Raw genomic sequence first — 13,945 nt, forward strand, 5'->3', positions numbered from 1 at the left:
TAGGGAAAGTCTTTTTTTTAAAAAAAAAACAAACCCAAAGACACTTCCTACGCCTCAGAGGTTTTTTTTTAGTGGTAAATAGTCCCTATTTACAGCATGGACATGGTAACTGGCAATAGCAAGACAAGCTTATCGGCCAGTGCACATAGCAAAGGCGAGCCTGTCTGCCAGGTATCGACGCAGGAATGGGATATGCTGATGGTAGTAGAGGTTACTAAGGAGTGTTGCTCCTGGAGTGGATGAAATAGAAACTTCAGGACCTGAGCGCATCACAGACCTGTAAAGGCATCACACAGTGAATGAAGGCAAAGTAGCGTCAGGAAGCTCGGGGGTGGATTTAGCCAAACAAATGGGACCGGGTGTCCGTGAGACATGTGTTGTGCTGCTGTAGCTTTGCTGCTGTTGTATAAATTGAAGCTGACTAGATGGAAAGTAGCTCAGGCTTCTCATGCTTTTACATAGGAGTTAACTGAAAAATTGACCTGACTGAAAAACGTTGAGGTGTCTTTTTTTTTTTTTTTGCACATTGTACAATGACCCTAACTTAGGGTAGATGAATGCAAGGGACCTTTTCAAGTGCAGTCTTCTGATTCTGCTGGGAAATAAGGCTCTTGTTTGTTTTGTCTTTCAGTTGCTTCAAATTACAACATGAGAAGAAGAAACAAGTTCTTCCTGCAGAGAGTCTTTGCATAAAGTTATTAGTGGAAGAACTGGCTTTTAACACTTTTTGAACTGCAAGTCCACTATCGCAGTGGTAGTCCAGGAAGCTGAAGGCAGCAATTATATTTTCTGTTGCCTTTTCTTCCTACCTTCTCTGCAGGCTACACAAATAGATCTGCTGGGCTTTCCTGCTCTGTGTTGTATTCCAGCCCACTGATTGACTCTCCTGCTGATAGGCTTCTGAAAACCTGAAACATTTCACTCTTGTTTTAACTTTCTTATTATAAATTGCTGGTTTTATTGAATGTTTTTGTCTGTCTTACCTCCTGCAAGATGTACTGTTCATTTGTCAGATCATGATTTGTTATTTCATACTGTTATCAAAATACTACCTTTTTTAGTAGAAGGTATTTAATTATGTATGTCACAATTTGTCTAGCAGTGAAACAAATAGATTGGTAGAGAACAACAGCATAATTTCTCGATCTGGTTTGAGCTACAGTATAAGAACATGAAGGCTACAGGTGTAGGAATGATTGAACTGATATTGTGAACCAGAATGTAAGGTAAAATCCCATCTGTTAAATCAGGAGATTAGACAGTGCAGCACTTGCATTCTGTATTTGGTGTCTTCTGAATTATGTGGCAGTAAATGACATCACTACATCTTCTATTTTAACCTCTGATAATGGTTCTATCTATAGCAGGAATGCTTTAAAGACCTGTATTGTATTCATATCTTTTGATAATCCTCAATTAAAAAGTATTACAAGCACTTCCTGTAGAATTAACGTTTCAGGTGAGCTTGGTTTGTTACCTCTCAAGATGCAGTCATAATCAAAGTCCAGAAAAAGAATACAAAGACTTCTATTCTTCAGTGGAAGAGCAGCCCAGTGACATGGGGAAGTAATACTGTTTGCCTGAATTACTAGAGGAGAATTGTGTTTTGCTGTTCTTCTGCCTTACGTGACACTTAATGTAAATATACATACATGCAAGATAACCCACATAGCGTTTCTGCCTAGTGACCTGGAATGAAGTAGTGCTTAAGCTAAAACAACTATTGTTTTAAGTATCAGTGTAGTGCTTTGGCATATGCTGTTGAGACTCGACTCAATTTCAGGCGTGATATTTTGAAAAGTAGTTTTTCTTGTGAAAATAAAAATGCTGACGTCTTTTGCAAGGATTATATGAATGCATGGAGCTGCACAGGTGCTGAACAGTTTAGGTTTGAAGCTAGGGATTGATGCTTCAGTGAAGCCACAGTGAAGATGAGTAGGTTAAGCTTCTTGGTCCCATTATTATCTTCTGACTTCTGAAGGGGAGGGGAAGAAGAATAATCAACCATTCACTAACAGAACATTGTATAATCCTTCCCTTCCTTTCCTTGGGAATGCTTGAATTTGACTCGTACACTGTATGTTCAAAATACTCATTGTTTTAATTTTGTCCTGAACTGGTACTAACAATAGTACAAACGTTGTTCTATAGGCACAGATGGAGTTTCCATATGTTGAGAGAAACACTAAAAGCATTAACATAGGAGATATCCTGCACCCCACCCCTTCAGTACAGACAGCTTTCAGAAAGAAAACAGTTGATAAGTATTCAAGGCAGATATAATAGTGCATTGTATATAAGCATGAACATTATAAAGCATTTTTGTATCACAGCCTGAAGTATAAGCATACCTAGCTTGCTGGAAAGCTTATTCCAGATAGAGCAGCACTTTGTAACCTCCTGGAAATGGCTGAGATTCTCAAGCATATTATATAGGGAGACCCTAAGACCTGGAGACCCTGCCACAAGAATTTAATGCTTCTGGTAGGCTTCAGCATGGGCAGGATTTAGTCTATACTGACCACTGGACATGAAGCGGGGTGGGGAGGGTATAAAGAGACATGCTGCCTTTGGAACTACGTATGAAGTAAAAGGGTACTGGTGTAAGGGAAGGAACAACCATTGTGCTGGGCAGGTCAGCCTGTCTGGATTTAAACTTTCATGTATAGATCAAAAAGTCGAGAGGTTAAAGACTGGATCTCACATTGTTTTTTGAACACTTGCTTTCATAGCTCTTGGGCATATTTGTAGTATGTGCCCCACCTAACTTCCTTCAGCTGTTCTCCCTGCTGCAGAGTACTTCCCTTTCCTGTGTGACTTTTCCTCTCCCCATTCTGTTTCCACAGCAATCAGGACTTTATGAATATAAAATCTTCGGTGGTCTTGCTGACTGTCCCCCAAAACTGTGTGTGGATGTCTATATGGACTTAGATTTCAGAAAACAATGGGATCAGTATGTTAAAGGTAAGCTCATCTAGGTAGTTTAAAAGCAAGCTTTATGTCCACATTGACTCTTCCCACTAAAACTTTCTTCAAAGGTATTTTAAGGTTGCTGCATCCAAAGATGTTGGGCCAGACTTAAATATCTTTTGGGATAATGTTGCACTCTGCAAATATACAAGTAAACACTGACATGGAACAGCTAATATCACCATATAGCTTTGTTCCAGAATGAATTCTTTCCGTATTGGTTAAAGCATATAATTGGCATCACTTGTTATGCTGGAGCACCTTGCAGCTTCTAGTTGTTGTAATTCCTAGGTTAAATTTTAGTTATGTTCTGGGGAGGAATGGACATGATACCTTTTGTGCATCTTTGCATATTGCAGCAGAGCCTGGAAAAGTGCAATGATTTGCACCAGTTTGATGTGTGATGGAATGTCTTTTCCTGAAAGCATTGGTTGTTCTTGGCACCTTTTACAATCAGAAATGGGTGTATTGAGAGAGTAATTGGTGACTTTGGGCTTTTACAGAGAGAGGAATAACTGATTTAGTTGAACCTGGATATCCATGTGATGTTAAAACATCTTAAGTCAGCAGTGACAAGGCAAGGGTTCAGCTGATGTAGACATCCCGTGATCCATTTATTTTAAAGATGGGGAGCCCTTCCATTTTAAGCCTGTGCTTAAAATCAGTTCAGGCCATTAAAACTGAAACACGGTCAAAGTCTTTTGTTGAACAAAGAACAGTGTTGAAAACTAAAGAATAGTTAAGTGTTGTGCTTGTTAAGTCTAGGACAGCTCTATGGTGAATGATTACGGGTAATGCCTTTGGCTGTATTGATACAGAGAACCATATATTTGACTCATGTCAGTACTTGGTCAAGCTTAAGAAGCTCTATCTTCATTAGTGTTTTTTGTCAAAATGGGCGATAGCTTTCATGTAGCAAAGGCCATTTTGCCATTAATGAAACAACAAGAACAGGAGTGGGACTCAACATTATCATATTGTTATCTTAAGTTACTTTAGTAGTCTTTGATCACTCAACATTATCATATTGGATGTAAAAATACTATGTTATCTTAAGTTACTTTAGTAGTCTTTGATTTAAGTGTGTTTAGAACTGAATGGTTCTTAAACAAACACTTTTTTTTTTGGTAATGCCTTCTTAGAGAAAAGAAAGGAAGCAGTTGGGGGAAGCTACACCCTTAAACTAAAAACTAGATAGTGTTGCATAGCTGGTGTTTATAGCCTTGCTGACCATGATATGTTTGTCTCTGAATTCATACTTGTGCTGGTACTTCAAGTCCAGCATGTCACAGAAGTTAACTCTTGAAGGGCATAAGCATAATGTTAATGCTTTCCTTTTAGCTTAAAAATTGACACAAGCCCACCCATTCTTTAGAACATAGTACATATGGTGAAATAGTACCAGCCAGCATTTTCAGTGTAAATAACTTTGGTTTTTCTCATTTCACATTTAGGGAGAAAAACCAGAAAACTTCCATTCAGAGCCTTCTTGCTCTTTATTTTACTGTTTATATTCCTTGTTGCTCTTACAGCTATGCAATAATGGCAGTCCAAAGAAGAGTTCTGTGCTGAACAGCTGGCTGGCATTGAAATAAAAACGTGACCAGAGTAGAAGTAGCTGCCTTTTTAGTTGAAAAGGTAACTGCTTCTGCGCTAAGCGTAAGAGGAGCTAATCTCTATCCTCTTTCTGTTCAGCAAAACTCATAGAAGGCCTGACTGGAGGAAGGTATGGACAGGATTCCTATGAGCACTGCAGAGGGTTGTGCTTTGATCTGTTCTTGCCAAGGGTTTGTCTGAGGCCTCAGAAATGGTATCAGTCTGCTACTATTGTTGCATTGCTGTTAGCACCCTGGCTATTTCCAAAGCAGGCTCCTGGATATCTACAAGATGTGGACATCCTGAGACCTGGTCTGTGCTGCAGCTGCCAATTCAGCAGGGGAGCTGTGACTAAACTGCAGAGTAGTGACCGAGGTACCACATGCTTCTGTGGCTTGATACAAAATGGTTGGGCCTGACCAATATTGAAACTTGCTACTCCTGATTGCAACGCCATCCTGACTGAGATCGTACTTCCCAACAATTTAACGGTAATAACTGGCTGCCAAAGCAGCAAATGCAGATGTGCTTGTTATGAATAAAACATACTTGTGATCTATTGTAGTAATGCTAAGTGAAATCTGGTTATTGATTAAAATGCACTGTATGCTGCACTTTCATCAGCAGCTGTCCACTAATACTGTCAGACTAAGGTGAATACAGGTGGGCCATGACTTACCTACTGTGTGGGTTTTTTCTGTGTTTGCAAAGATATAAAGGTAGATGAGTTAGTAGCTAACATTGGCAGCAAGGTCTTTAAAATAATATCTTAATCCCTTAAAAGGAAAGCTCTGCAGTTAGAAATGAAAGTTGATAAACCAGTGCTCCAGTGACCTCTGGTGGATAGCATTATGCTGTAGCTTATTACAACACTGGCGGTATTGTGCATCCAAAACTGCTCCAACCTGGAGAAGAGGAGAAGCTGTTTTCGTGGGTGACAGCTGACTTGAAGGACATACTAACAGAAGCCTAATTTGGAATATGTTATGTAGGGAAGGCAAAGATTCTCCCATCTGTGGCACTCTTCTTGCCTTAGCAATGAGATTATTGGTCTGTTCTAGCCTTATTTTCAAAACCACTGAAAGAGATGTGGCAGACTGTATATTAGCTCTGAAGGATAGATAGCACCTCTAGACAGAAGTCTGCTCTAAAGGAGGAAAAGACCACTCTGACTGTTAATGTGAACCACCTTTCTGGATCACACCCTTTTTAACTGCACCCATGTAATGACCAGTCCCTGGGCAGACAGGAATTTACCCTGGCTCAGCCCTATGGCTTGTCAGGTCCATTACCCTGATAATGGCAGTTATTGCCTCAAGGGAAGAAGCTGTACAGTAGATGGTTTTTCAAACCAAATTATGTAGTTTGGTTTGGACTAGTTATTCTCCTTTACGTCACACTACCTGACTGAGTCACAGCCATGTTTTAGAGACTATACTTAGATATTTTTTCCTATTCAGCTGCCTTCTGATTGAGTTTCCAGGCAGACTGAAGGTGGTGTAATGAAGGCTCATAAACTGCTTAAGCTTCTTGTTCACTGTTGCCTGTATATACTGCTGTGAAATTCCTAATAGCTTTTCCAAACTTCATTAATCCCTCATGTAAGACCTCTTCAGGTATTAGAAAGCAGTACTTGTCCTAGTTCCGTGTTAACTCATAATCATTTACAAGGATAATGATACGCTCATGAAAAAGCATACTGTACTTGTGGCTCAGAATTACACAGAATATGCATAGGTGAGGAAAAAACTTTGAGATGGAAAGGCTTTGAATGAGCTAACTGTCTGGAAAGGAATTTGACTCTGCCTCCCCCCAGAACTGTTCTCGTTTTGTATTTTGGGTTTTTTTGTTGTGATTTGGGTTTTGTGTTTTTGTTTTTTCAATAGCACCAGAAAAACAGGCCATCTCTTTCTGTGTATTTGGTTCCTGAACAATCCTGCTACAGAACTTTTTTTAATGTCTTCTACTGCCACAGCTTTACATACATACTAATTTTGACATAAAGGTTGCGTGTAAAATGTGTTCATGTCAGAAATCTGAGCAGGTCTTAATGTCATGTATGTTTCTGTTGCGGTAGAAATTAAAAGTATATAACAATCTTCCTTTTTCAACTGTAGAACTGTATGAGAAAACATATGACGGTGAAAAAGTAATTTACTGGGAAGTGAAGTACCCTTTTCCTCTCTCAAACAGAGATGTATCCTTTCAAGCTTTTTGTTCCTCTTGCAGTTTTTGTCACCTGGTCATCCAGGGATCCCAACAATGTACTGATTCTACTGCTCTGCTGCACTTGACCTAAGATCTTGCAGTCCTCATGTTACATGAATATGTTTAGCATGAAGAAGAATGTGGGTGCCTCTTCCCACATACAACTAAAGCTCACACAGTTGAATTATTACTCTGCAGGACTGAATCCTGTAGAAGCATAAGAAATAACTTGAAGGGGCTGATATCTGTAATGGAATTCATTTGTCAATTCATCATATGTCAAACTGATGCTGTTTTGACATGCCTCCTCAACTTGGAATGCAGTATGTCTATATTCGTGAATGTCGAGAGATGGATGTTGATGGGCGGAAGATCTGGGTTGTGTTAGCTCAAAGTGTGTCTGTTCCTCAGTGCCCTGAAAAGCCTGGTATTATCAGAGTTAAAAGCTATAAACAAAGTCTGGCAATTGAAAGTGATGGCAAGACTGGATCTAAAGGTAAGAGGTCAAGAACAGTTACTATAAGTGGATGTATTGAGCACTAGGAATACTTTAAAATGAATGAAACTTTTGGAAACACCCAGTACAGTGTGCTGCTGTTAAGAATAGTTTATTTTGTTAAGAATAGTTTATTTTGTTAAGAATTGTTCATTTAACAGTTGGGATGGGTGGTTAAGAAGAGACTACTGACCGCTTCATTCTGCCCCACGGCCTCTGGCCCCAGCCTCCACTTCTTTTCCCGACAGCCAGTTCAGTTGGGTAGAGTCTGATGCTAGCTGCAATCTGGTAAACTCAGCAATGATGTAACTATCATATTTGACAGATTTATAGATTAAAGGGCTTGCCTAGAGATTGACTTCTGTCTCAGATTAGTCCTTTAAGGCTGCCTAAAATGGTTTGCAATAGTCTAAATTAATATTATGGCACTCTCAGCTTCCCAGAGGCTAACTGGGAATGGCTATACTTACTTCACATTCCACTTCAGTACAAGTTGACTTTTTTGTGAAGAATTTAGAGCAGAACTGTGGTACTTGGTGATTCAGTTGTGCACACTGACAGCTTCTGTCACATGGTGTTAGAGCTAATACTTGGACTATGGCTGGATAACTTTCTGGTAACTTCTCTCTCATCTCTAGTCTATATGTACTATTTTGATAATCCTGGTGGCATGATTCCATTGTGGCTGGTCAATTGGGCTGCCAAGGTAAGTAATGGTTGACAGCACAATTGTCTTTGTCTAATCTGTTTCAAACAGTGTATTCACTGCATCCATACCTCTCTTCTGCATGTTGGGTAGAATTATTTTTTTTCTGAAATGGACATTTTGACCTTTCTAGCTCTTATGCAGTCCTGTTTTTAGAGTCTCACTATTGTTTGCTCTCATGGCAGTTCTCTTATTTTTTTATTCCATTCCTATCAAATTCCTTTGGTTAGTCAACCAGGCAGGTAAATTTGTACAACAAAACTAACAAATCCATGTTCCAGAGCATATGTGAATAGCCTAAACACAAGCAAACTTTAATAATGCAGTCTGTTCATGAAGGATTAAAGGAATGATCTGCTGCTTTGTACAAGATCTTAGAATTGTCCTGTATTTGTTTGAAGGCCTTGATCTATATAGTGGGAATTCTCATCTTGCTTATAGTTTTTCTTGATTACATTATGCAAGAATGACTTTTCCACTTTTCTCTTTACAGAGTGGTGTGCCTGCTTTCTTGAAGGATATGCAAAAAGCTTGCCATAATTATTCTAAGAGCACATAGGTCAAAGCTGATCTGAATTGTTTACTTCCTACAACTCTGCACTTGGAGTGGCTATTATATATTACACTGGATAAAATCTACCTCCGTGATATTGGAAAGAATTTTATTTTAGTTGGTTTATGCCTTGAATTTTACTAGATCTTTGTTTCCATCTCCGACTGAAGAAATAGCCACTGACAAGGTAACACCAACATCAGCTGCATCCTTTTGAAAGTACTTAAGTACTTAACTTGTCCCCCATGCTTTATTTATGCTGATTGTCATGTGTCAGCTAGAGGAATTCTGTTGACTGAAATATTACATCCTTGGAAAAGAGACAATGATCCTGCTAGGAAAAATGCCTGAGCTTGGACTGAAAATTCTCTATGTGTGTTATGCCTAGATCTGCCTTTGTGGCTTTGCAGGGTGGCTTCCTACTGAAATTGAATAATGGACCTCACATTGCTTAGGAGGAAACACTTTTGCTACCCAAGTTTATCATTCTTAAACTCTCTGCCTGCTATAAACCTAAAAAATTATGAGGGCATATAGGTAAATTACTAGAAATCTGCAGTAGGAACTGGAACTCTGTGTGACTAAGCTTCCTTGTGATGGCTTTAAGTCCAGATATAAGAGGACTTGTGCCTAAAACCTTGCATTCACATCTCAATATCCCTGTATGGAAAGTAAAAACTATTAGCTGTGTCCTTTGAAAAAAAGGAGGAGTTGGCTTCTATGTCTGATTTAAGGGGAACAAGTTATATCTTCAGAGTCAGCTTGGATACCGACTTTAAATTGGAAGTAATTTTAAACTGGATGACAGCAACTGAATGTGAATGAACTTGATGTGAAACTTGGGCTTGCTTGCATTTTAAATTTCATGCTGATGTAAAGAATGAAAACTGTAATTTTAGATGGTAATCCACTAAAAGCACAACTGAGCAGGGAATTAAATTTCCAGCACCTTTGCAGTGGGGAGGAGGGAGGCACGGGGAATGGAGTGCATAAAAGTTGAGAGGCCTCAGTCTCAGGGATTTAAAATATTCTGCATCTTTACTAAATAAAATCTAGTTACTGAACAAATCTTGTAATGGGGTACCTTTGTCTTGTTAAAAAAGAAATGATTGAAGTGATTGCCTTTATGCTTTGTGTAAATATTTGTTTCCAATAAATCATTATTCTGTCCATGCAATGCTCTTGTTCCATCTCTCACATTTAAGAGTGGCCATGCTGGACAGGTCACAAATGACAGGCAGGTATCATGGGCTATTTTATTTTTAAAGGCTTTTAAAAGAGTAACTTGGATTCATGAGAGTCAAGTAGGATTCCATGTGTTCTGAAGAGCTTGCTGCCAGCAGTTTAGGTATTTTTCAAGTGTCTTTGACTTGGAGACCATTACTGAATTGAATATTACAATGCTAGACAACTTTCAATCCATTTTAATTTTAGCTGGCTTTTTTTCCCCAGCAGATAAAGAACAGACATCGAGAGAGAATAGTTCTGAAGCATAATTCTCTTTAACTTTCCATAATTTTTGTATACGTGTGCTTCCTGAACTGGAGCCAAATTTTAATTTATATGTACTGAAAAGGAATGATCTCCATCATACCAAGAATATGATGGTGTTTTACCTGAGTATATCAATTCTCAAATTTCTTTTTTTTGGCACTGTTTAAAAAAATTGCCTTGAGAATTCAGAAAGCATTTTAGCATTGTGCTAAGTATGTAAGAATTCAAATCCCATAAGCAATCGCAAGAATACCAGAGTTGCTTTTGAACAACAGGATGTGGATACAAGTTATGTCCCGAAGCAAAGCAGCAAAGGTGGGACTAGGTAGATTGTTCAAAAAAGACAAGCAAAACAAACTGTTCTAGACTTGATATAACAGAATTTAAAAAGGGGACTAGCTGAGGATGAGTCTTCCTGGAACAATGATGCAAACTAATTGATTTCCAATTCCTTCTGAACAAAACTGACCTCTGTACCATAGCAAAACCTATCTGTAGTTGTAAACCTACTTCAAAACTTAGTTTCCAGGTTTACAAGAAATATGTACCTAGTGAGCTGAATATGTGCACAGAGGTGAACCATGTACAGAAGAGGTAATTTTTTTCATCCTTTTTCTCCAACCAGTTCATAATTTTGTTCAGTCTTAAATGAAAGCATACAAAAGTGAAACAATTTTATACTCATAAATTGATGATTGCATCTTTGTCGTTAGTTATGTGTAATCAAGACATAGTATACATTTTTCTGCAGTGGGCTGAAACAGCAAGAATGAACATTCAAGATGGTGAATGGCTCCATTGTCAGTCTTGCTGAAAACTTGATTCCCTACAGACCCCATACCGAAAGTATAGAATACATGGCCTTTGCTCACGTAGCCTTATTAAAGCCATTGCACAGGCAGTTTATTGTGCTGTACACAACTTTCCAAATTAAACCACATTTGATTAAACAGTAGCTACTGAACACATCTTTTCCTCTATTTGCAAGCAACTAATCAGTGATGTGAGCTTAATGCAACATCAGATCTTCTGTTAAATTTAGGTCCCCATGGGCTTTCATAGTGACAGAAACATGCGGTGACACTTCAGTTTGCTTAAGTATGTGTTACTACACCTATCTTGTATCACTAGGGAAGAAAAAGCAGTTCCAGCTTTGTGTGGTGTGGCTTCTTGTCTAAATGGGAGACTACAACCAGAAAGTAAGTGTTGGGATTTTTCAGTCTTTGGATATAAAGACATTCATAAAGCATTTTAGAGCTTTATTCATGACTGATTAAATAGTGATCTTGCAAAGTGTATCATGTGAACCTTTCTGGATAGCTTGAACAGAAATTTACCTACTGTGAAAGTTTTAAGTTGTCATACATTATGAGTTCTAGTGCACAGGGTTAAAAAAAATTGAACCTCCCTTCTCATGTATTTTGTTAATGTAGCACCTGAAAGTTAGCTTTTTGTTTCTAACAGCTTGCCTAAAAATGGAGCTCAAAGGGGTTTTTTTTGAGTGATATGTTGTAAACAGAGTTGTTTTTGTTTGAATAAAAAGAGTGAAGCATTTCTGTTAGATGATGACTGAGCCTCACTTCTATATCCCACCCCCATTAACAGATCGGTAGGTATCACACCCTACAGATTAAAAGGGATTAATGAAGTTTTCCTAGTAGCCAAATAGAACTAGAAAAATGCTGTAGTTTCTGGCAGTTAAGCAGGCATCTGATCCAAAGCACAATAATCAGACTTTCACAATTCATAATGAGCTTTGGATCTATTCTCATATAGAACTTATGTTTCAAAATTACAAGCTCTTACAAAAACATATTCTTGCATGCTGTTCTTCACATAAAGAAGTGGTTCTTTTTTGGGATGACTGGTCACCCATCTCCTGTTTCCATAAGGAGTCATGTTGTGACAAAGTGAATATAAACCGTTATTCCACATTGTGTTCTAGTCATTCAAATCTATTCTTTCCATGTGATCTCTCTGTAAAACTATTGTACTTGAGTTGGAAGGTAAAGGGAAGATTCTGAGTAACCCAAAGTCAACATAGTCAATGATATCGGATACGCAATCACTGTAGTGCTGCCTCAGAAGATGATGTGTAAAGGGAAACACAAGTTGTCTTTGCTCAGGAAACATCTGGTTGATACTTCATTTCTCAAGCAGGTCATTGGCTGTTTTTATAATTTAGTGGAACAAAAATGTGGGAAGAAAGGGGAATAGGCTTCTGATATTAATGCACACTAGTAGATGATACATCTTCCCAACAACAATTTTGCTTTCCATTATGTTAGTTTTCTATATAAAGAACATTTTCAAATGGGATCTAATGGTATTTAAATTTCACTTAGCTGAGAGTAATCTCTCCCTGAGCATGGATTTGCCTTCCTCTAGACAGGAGGATAATTCATAACCAAATTTACTGTAGTCTTCTGATTGGAGGAGACTACTAGACTTTCAGACAGAAAACTTTGCTCTTCACTCATCTCTTAAAGGTTAAAAGAGACTGAAAACTTCTATACAAAAACAGAAAGGAAGGCTTATGACAGGAGGTAAGTTATAAATCTAGATGGATTATATGGAAAATAAATGTTTTTTGAGGAGCAATAACAAGAACAAATCTCTATAGCAAGATTAATTTTGCTCAAAATTTTCATAGCACCCTGACTTGTAACTGCAGACTTAGGAGGAATCCTGACCAATAAGGTAAAGAAGTCTGGTGTTTAAGCATCCTACTAATTCTTCTCTGCAGCTGCCAATTAACATGTTGATTGGGATTACATATGAACACATATGCACGCATAAAGAGAATGTCATCTTTCTCTGTTAGATCAGTATTCCCTGTTCTTTGAGAACTTCGCCATAAACGATTATTCTCATCTGGAATCTGAATTACAAAAGTATCCTGGAGTCCTGCTGGAAGACAGGGACATTTTAAATGGTAACAACTCTCCACTGGAAACCTTAATTTCCAAAGTAAGAAGAACTGCATCCTGTGAGTAAGTGTTTCAGTGGAACATGCCATAATAAGCAATTATGTTGAAGGGCCTTGAATATAGGTATTAATTTTAGCCTTGTGAAAAATTTCCTGCTTCCCAGCTGTGCAACTAGTTAAACTGAAAGCTGTTCCTACAGTTTAAGCATGAGTACCTGCAACATTAAGATATAAGTGAGTTTGACTTTGTCTGTCCTCAGTAGATTTCATGCAGATTTCTAAATTTTTCTAAGGCCTCTTTCATCACTGGAGGCAGGAGAGGTTCTGTTATGGGTTTTGTGACACTGGAAGAGTCAGTTTTTATCCTAAGCTTAATTCTCTTATTATTCTTCATCTATGGAAGAAACTACTGAGAATTAATCATTTTAATAGACTGTGTTCTTCCTAGAATGGCAAGTTTTGGATTGTAGCAGTCCTTCTATAATATGTAAGACCAAGTGTTACCTATGTGCTGTACATACTTTCAATAAATGCCTGCTGTTAAGTTGCAAGGCTGGCAGCATTTCTGCCTCAGCATATCTTGAAAGATTTTAAGTCTTTCCATATTTCATCTAGAGTTGTGGGGGTTTGGGCTTTTAATATTCCTAAGATTAGGAATATTATTATTCCCATATCTTCCAAAGCATGGTAGAAATTGTGTGTAATTGGCTGTAAATGGATGTTTCATATTCAGCTGCAAATTGGAGTTATGGTTTAAGAGTGGATTTTAAACATTTTTATTAAGACCAGGCTGCTGCTGTTCATTTTAATAGTTAATGCATTTTCTCAGCATGGAAGTCATAAAATTGATTTGTACATCTGAGTATGTGATCATGAGAGCATGATCCCACAAGAAGCCAAAATTGCCTGGCCAATCCACTTACCCTGTGAAAGGCTCGTATGTCTGTCCACCTATTCAAATAAAAACAAACAGTAGGAACATTTCTTCAGCAG

The 13,945-nt window shown here is 38.2% G+C and overlaps 1 protein-coding gene across 1 annotated transcript in view; it reads left to right on the plus strand.

Moving 5' to 3' along the window:
- Positions 1-96: 96 nt before the first annotated feature.
- PCTP (phosphatidylcholine transfer protein) overlaps positions 97-13,945 on the plus strand; it is a 19,639-nt gene continuing 5,790 nt past the window's right edge. Inside the window, exons 1-6 of the mRNA XM_010291539.1 lie at positions 97-201; positions 2,733-2,964; positions 6,684-6,763; positions 7,099-7,270; positions 7,909-7,976; positions 8,470-8,620. Coding sequence (XP_010289841.1) covers positions 97-201; positions 2,733-2,964; positions 6,684-6,763; positions 7,099-7,270; positions 7,909-7,976; positions 8,470-8,535 — 723 coding nt within the window. The 3' untranslated portion in view covers positions 8,536-8,620. The remainder of the gene's footprint in view (positions 202-2,732; positions 2,965-6,683; positions 6,764-7,098; positions 7,271-7,908; positions 7,977-8,469; positions 8,621-13,945) is intronic.

Source organism: Phaethon lepturus, unplaced genomic scaffold (assembly GCF_000687285.1).
Source record: "Phaethon lepturus isolate BGI_N335 unplaced genomic scaffold, ASM68728v1 scaffold45467, whole genome shotgun sequence".
Lineage (NCBI taxonomy): Eukaryota > Metazoa > Chordata > Aves > Phaethontiformes > Phaethontidae > Phaethon > Phaethon lepturus.